This window comes from Delphinus delphis, chromosome 1, assembly GCF_949987515.2.
Source record: "Delphinus delphis chromosome 1, mDelDel1.2, whole genome shotgun sequence".
Lineage (NCBI taxonomy): Eukaryota > Metazoa > Chordata > Mammalia > Artiodactyla > Delphinidae > Delphinus > Delphinus delphis.
In genome coordinates this window covers 165721342-165728239 of record NC_082683.1, presented here as the reverse complement: position 1 = coordinate 165728239, position 6898 = coordinate 165721342, and the positions used below count along the sequence as shown (strand labels likewise).

The following is a 6898-nucleotide window of genomic DNA, read 5'->3' as shown; positions in this document are numbered from 1 at the left end:
TACTCTTGTGGGCCCTTGCAAAACAATGGACCCCACGTGATCGGGGATGTGGCGGAGAAGGGAGGGTGACATTTCCTACAAGGTGCATTAAAGGAGGGGACGCGCGTGCCGCTCTCCCAGGTTTCGGACGGCTGCTTGTTTTGCTGTCTCCGAGGCTCAGGTTGGCTGCGTCCAAGAGAGACGTTCGGAGACATCCATCTTATTTTGTTTGAAAAGTTACTGGTTCAAGTTGTCAGTGTGTGACAGCCCGGAATACAGCTAATTTGCGACCGCCCCTCCTCTCTTCCCTGAGGATCTCCGAGGCAGGGAAGCGGACCCAGTGCCGCCGCATTCCCGCGCGAGAGCAGAGCAGGGCAGCGTGGGGGTGGGGACCCACGAAGGACGGAGCTTTGTAGAAGTCACCGACTCTCGGGATAAAGGCCGACTGGAGAAAAATCTGGCCCGAGTGATGTAAACAGGAGGGAAACCTAGGGCGCCGCCAGAGTTCCAGAAGGCGGGCCTTGCACCCGCGATAATCTGCGGGAGCACCAGTTTCCCTAGGCGAGAGCTCCAGGAGCGCTGTGACCAACTCTCCACGCCTGGTGCCGGTTCGGAGCTTTAGAAGTTAGTGGGAGTTAGAACTCCCTGGAGCAGCTGTTCGAAGTCCCCTGCCCTTTGGAGAAGGACGCGCCCGACCAAGCACAGCCCACGCGCCAGCAGCAAACAGATTGGCGTGGCCGGGGCGTGGCCGAAGGGGCGGGCCACGCCCTCTTTCCCAGTTCCCCTCCACTTCCCACTCCTATTGGTCACCAGGATGGCCAATGAGCGCTCGGATCGAGGTCCTACCCTGGGTCTGACTCGAAAGCTCCTGCCAAAACTTTGGGAGTTTTTAGAGAGGAGTTTTTTTTTTTCTTCTTATTACTTTTTTTTTCTTTTTAAACTAACGGACTATTATTGTTATTGTTTTAAATTTAGCTGTTAAGGCTTAGCTGTTTGAGTGTTTCTTTCGGTGCCCGGCGCCTGTCTCCCCGGCTTCCCTGGCGTTTGTGGAGCCGCGGACCCCGCCCGCCTAGCGGCTCCAGCACCCCTCGCTCGCCTACAGCCCGCGGGGAGCGCGGGCGCCGCGCCGCCTTTAAAGTGAGGCCAGGGACCGAGGCCGTGAGTGGCCGGGATCCGGCCCTCGCCTCCTCCCTCGGTGGCGCTAGGGCTCCCTGGCCTCCCTTCAGTTCGGACGGAGAAGAGTAAGCGGATCGTCCCCGGCTAGGCTGCCGCCTCCTCCTGGACTTAGCGCGCCCCTCCCTGCGCCCCTCCCCACCCACCGGGCCCGGCCAGGCCGCGGCGGCAGCTCCGTGCACCCCGCCAGAATGTTCGCCGCCGGGCTGGCTCCCTTCTACGCGTCCAACTTCAGCCTCTGGTCGGCCGCCTACTGTTCCTCCGCCGGCCCGGGCGGCTGCTCCTTCCCCCTGGACCCCGCTGCCGTCAAGAAACCCTCCTTCTGCATCGCGGACATCCTGCACGCCGGCGTTGGGGAGACGGGGGCGGCTCCGGAGGGTCTGGCGGGGGCATCGGCCGCTGCCCTCACCGCACACTTGGGATCGGCTCACCCGCACGCCTCTTTCCAAGCTGCCACCAGATCCCCGCTTCGACCCACCCCGGTGGTGGCGCCCTCCGAAGTCCCGGCTGGCTTCCCTCCGCGGCTGTCCCCGCTCTCAGCCGCCTATCACCACCATCACCCACAACAGCCACCGCAGCAGCAGCAACCGCAGCAGCAGCAGCCTCCGCCTCCACCCCGGGCTGGAAGCTTGCAGCCCCCAGCCTCCGGGTCGCGGCTGGTCCCGAATCCCCACCATAGCGCTTCCGCCCCGGCCCCCTCCAGTAAGGACCTCAAATTTGGAATTGACCGCATTTTGTCTGCAGAATTTGACCCAAAAGTCAAGGAAGGCAACACACTGAGAGGTAGGTCTTGGGCGAGAGGCTGCAGGCCTCTGAACAGGGCACTGACGCACTCCCCGATCCTTGGGCCATTTGGGATTCCTTTGAGTGTTTTCACAATTAAGGACAAATCGGTAAAATGAGGGAGAAGAAAATGAGTTGTAAGGAGACTGTGAAACATTAGGTTTAAAACTCACCTGCTCTACATTTTAAAAAAAAAAGAGGAAGAAGAATCCAGAGATGCTTTAAAAACACATGCCACAGAATCAGTATTCATAAAAACGTTGGTGTAAATAATATTTGCTAAAATGACTATCATCTCTCTGTCTCTTTAATCACGTATCTACAAAGAGAACTACATTATTTGGCAGGAAAAGCCCTTTTGGGGAACACTTTCCCGTCCATTTGTCTGCTTTCTAGTGAAATTCCACCCAAGGAATATAGATGAACAATATTGACTCTAAACTCCCAAGAGAGCAGGGTGAGGGATCCTTTGGAGGGACAGTTTAGGTCTGTGGAATTCTTGGAAGGCACCTGAAAGTGACTTCGTTTAGGCCTCTTTACCTGAAGTCCTTCCTAGCTGTATGCGTGGACGTGGACCTGTGGGACACACAGGAACAGTTCGTGCAGTGCCCCTGGGCCACTGTCGGGAGAGAGGCGTCCCGGTGGCGCGGAGACAGAGGTCTCTCACCACTTCCCTTCAGGAAAACGGAACGGAGGGGTGGGGGAGGAGACGAACAAGTCCCAGAGAGTGTGAGTGTGGCTTTGCCGGAGGGGTAACAACTCTTCTTTTCCCTCCTCCCCAGATCTCACCTCGCTGCTAACCAGCGGGCGGCCCGCGGGGATGCACCTCCCCGCTCTGCAGCCCTCCACCGGCCAGTTCTTCGCGTCTCTAGATCCCATTAACGAGGCTTCTGCCATCCTGAGTCCCTTAAGCTCGAACCCGAGAAATTCAGTTCAGCATCAGTTTCAAGACACCTTTCCAGGTACGGAAACCCTCCTGATCGACGGCCTAACGGGCAGGTCGACTGCCAAAACACTTAGGACTGGAGTATCACGTGGCCACCGAGGTGTAGCAATCCCGGAGTTGATGCGGGAGGCTACCACGTCCGGAGAGAAACCGAAAGATTTCTCAGTGAGCTAGCTCATTCTTCGGTCGGCTCCCGGGGTTAAGGGGTGGGGAGCCTGGGGAGGGAAGAAAGTGTGCGCGAGCGGGTGGGCTGGGGGGGGGTTCTCTAGTCTTTTCGCCCGAGAGGGTGCTTTGAAAATGCAGCAAGTGGTGGTGTTATTAACATACACTCATTTTGGAATGATCTTAAACATTTGCCGGAAGGTTCCGTCTTCACGATGGGCATGGATGCGAGTACACACACACACACACACACACACACACACACACACACACAGAGTGGAGAATCGAGGATGTCATCTTTAGATCCTTTAGGCCGAGGTGCATTTTCGCCTGCTCTTAGCATGCCTGATGGCCATGCATTCGGTTTATGTCTTTACTTTGGAATTAATCGGTGAAACGCCGGGCTTCTCCACTCCAGACTCGCGTTAGGCCTTCGGCCTATGGTCTTAAGAGCCGTACATTTCCTTCTTAGAGAGGCCATTCTGTGTCTGCGTGAAGGGCTTTCAGAGCCGACTGTTAACGTAAAACAAGTTTAAGCATCACAGTGAGCCCCAGGCGTGCAGGCCGTGGATAGGGCACTAACTGAGTCCTCCTGTCTCTCTCTTGCTCCCGCGTGGTGGCAGGTCCCTACGCTGTGCTCACGAAGGACACCATGCCGCAGACGTACAAGAGAAAGCGCTCGTGGTCACGGGCGGTCTTCTCCAACCTGCAGAGGAAAGGTCTGGAGAAAAGGTTTGAGATTCAGAAGTACGTGACCAAGCCAGACCGAAAGCAGCTGGCCGCGATGCTGGGTCTCACCGATGCCCAGGTAAGCCAGCTCTGGCCCTGACGCACAGCCCCCTTGACGGGCAGCAGCTCGCGGCCTAGCCCCAAGGCCCCCTCCGCCGGCCGACTCTCCTTTTGCAGTGGAAACACTAGATCTCGAATTTCAGGAGACTAGGTGGACTTCTCAATTTGAGATAGGAGAGAGGAAGGGGGTGGGGGAGAAGGACAGAAAGAATAGCCCATCCCCAAAGAGGTTTGTCAACAAGCGCTGCGTGTTTATTTTGGCCAACAAGCGAAAGCATGTTGCCGAGAAGGCAAAGAGGCAGCAGGAGGTAATAATTATATACTCGACTGTAGCACAATTTGCTGTAGGAGGCAGTTTATTTCAGAAGAGATAAAACTCCAAAGTCAAGAAATTGTTGTTGTTTCTTCCCCCCTCCTGTCCTCCCTCCCTCATCCTCCTGCTGCTGCTGCTGGATTGTGAAATCCCCAGTTGTGAGGAAGTGAAAACATTATTTCAAACGGAATTACTTAGCCCCAGTAGGGCAAGAAGTCCACTTGGAGCTGCCACAGTCAGTCCGATTTTCTAACGGCATAATGGGAGGGGGAAGTGAGGAAGAGAAAGAAAAAGAGATTTTCTTAGAACATCCAAGAGCATTTCACCAGGTTCTGCCTAGTTGAGTTTCTTCTTTTTCCAAGACAAATCTTCAAATAGCAAATCTATTGTGCCTGAATTCAATATGTTTTCTTTTCTCAAGTTCAAGGCCTGTTTTTTTTTTTTTTTTAAGTTTTGAAAATAGAAGAGTCACCGTTCTCGAACACCTCACCACAATGGCCCTTGCTCCCTGGGTGCTTCTGTCCTCCATCACACAACTCCCCTCCCCAGCACACACACTGGAAGAGCCCAGCCGTTTTCCACCAGCTGTGGATGTTATTTTTAAAAGGGAAGCTGGAACTTGTGTGAACGCATTGGGACCCCCAGGGGATTGTATATTTATATAGATTCTCCGCCCCATCCCTACCCCCTTCCTCCACTTTGCACAGGTTTAATTCCAGTGTTCTCTGAGCCCACAGAAGGATTAGTCTATCCCGGGCAGGAGCAGGGTCCTTATCAGCTTCTGAGTACACACATGCCAAGGAAATGCTCTCTTATAGAAAGTCCATTGGTGCCCCACCCCACTGGGATTAACTCTTTGAACCCCCTTCCCCCTTTGTTTTCCACGGTTGCTCCTTAAAAAGAATTGTTTTTGTAGGGACTTGCCTTGGGTAGTGGCAGTAGAGGAGGGGCCCAACTTAGCAGGGATTCTTAACATTGGGTCACCAAACCCTTGAAACTGTGTGCAAAATCTTGGGTATATGTGCATTTTCCTGGGTCAGGGGTCCATAATTGTAATCAGATTCGTGGGAGGGGGGTTCCTGGCTCAAGTGGGGTCAAGAAGCATCGACTTAGAGCATTGATCCTCCCTAGTTTGAGGGCAAGGTGCAGGGATCTGCCTTTCCAACAGGCATCCAGGTCATTCCAGTCTAGCGGTCGGAGGGCCACATTTTGAGAAACAGTCCTAGTTGCTTCCCTAGGCGAGGATCTCTGGTGATCCTCGTGGTTTCCCTGGGCTGCCTCTCGGTCCCTGCTTCTAGCACAGTACCTGGCCTGTGGTAGAGGTGCTGGGGACAACTGGCGACGCTTTCCCGCCTTTGGGAGTGCCCCAGGGTGCGCGCAAGTCCAATAGGAGCGAGCCTGCGTCTCACCTCCGTGTCCCTACTTGTCTCCCGGTGCGGCGCGGCGCAGGTGAAGGTGTGGTTCCAGAACCGGCGGATGAAGTGGCGACACTCCAAGGAGGCCCAGGCCCAGAAGGACAAAGACAAGGAGGCTGGCGAGAAACCGTCGGGCGGAGCCCCGGCTGGCGACGGCGAGCCGGAGCTGAGCCCCAGCCGCTCGGAGGGCGAGGCTGAGAGCGAGAGTAGCGACTCCGAGTCTCTGGACATGGCCCCCAGCGACACGGAGCGGACTGAAGGGGCCGAGCGGTCTCTGCACCAAACGACGGTCATCAAGGCCTCGGCCGCCGGCGCCCTCCTCGCCGCCAGCAGCGGAGGCAGTGGCGGGAGCGGCGGCGGCGGCGGTTTTAACTTCGGCGTTCTCAGTAGCGGCAGCACCGGCGGCGCCGGGAGCTCCGGCGGCCACAGCAGCGGCAGCGGCGCCTCGGAGCTGCTCCCTGCGCTCCAGCCAGCCCTTGGCAGCGCCCCCAAAAGCCCCGAGCCCGCCCCGGCGCCGCTCGGCGGCCTCTAGACTGGACGAGGTTGGAGGAGACGCGGGGCCCTGCGTGCAGGCTCCCAGCCTTCCAGTGTGGGCTGGATTCTGTGCCTACTTTCCAGTGGCGGCGGGAGTCCCAGCTTGCGCATCGCTGTCCGGGCCGGTGCAGCCCACCCCGCCCAGAGCCGAGGAGAGTCGGAGTGCCTCTCGCCAGGCTCCCAGCGCCCGCCGAGCACTTTTGCCTGGATACAAGCAGCTCGCACTGTGAAGCGTTGGACTAAACAGTCCTCCCCGCATTAGGGGTCGTGGCGGAAAGACGATGCACTTAGGATGCCACAGACTTGTAAATAAAATGTTTACTATGGTTTGTAAAGGCCGCTTGGCTTGCTGGGGCGATGCAGTCGTTAGGGTCTGGAATCTCCGACCCGGACCTTAGCCCCGGGACACTGCAGGTCCCAGCAGCTGGAGGTGGGGGACTAGAATTTCGGGGGGACATGCTGCAACCTCAGAGCCACCTTGCTGCAGAGATCGGCGCCGGGGCTTAGGGGTTCCACCAGTTCAGAGGTCTCGTAGGCCTCGCTAACCACCACTGATCCGGCGATCGCAACGCTGAGTGTGGCCTGAGAGCTCAGTCGGCCATAGAATCTGTCAGGCCTGTCGGGCAGATGGCTCCCCCAGCTGGAGTCAGGACGCGAGGAGTGTGCGCACCAGCCTTCCGCAGCTCCAGCTTAAGCAGAGTTGAGTGGAGAAGACAGTGGTGCGGGTCAGGGTCAGCCTAGCGACAGCTGGTACTAGAGAGGCAATTCCAGCGCAAACTGCCCCTTGCTTGGGGATGGAGTAGG

The 6898-nt window shown here is 57.0% G+C and overlaps 1 protein-coding gene across 1 annotated transcript; it reads left to right on the top strand.

The window, feature by feature from the left end:
• Positions 1 to 619: 619 nt before the first annotated feature.
• HLX (H2.0 like homeobox) lies at positions 620 to 6583 on the top strand. The gene is made up of 4 exons (XM_060010996.1): positions 620 to 1935; positions 2718 to 2897; positions 3667 to 3851; positions 5595 to 6583. Exons 1-4 carry the CDS (start codon positions 1344 to 1346, stop codon positions 6090 to 6092), a joined length of 1455 nt encoding a protein of 484 aa, XP_059866979.1. The 5' UTR covers positions 620 to 1343; the 3' UTR covers positions 6093 to 6583.
• The last annotated feature ends 315 nt before the right edge of the window (positions 6584 to 6898 follow it).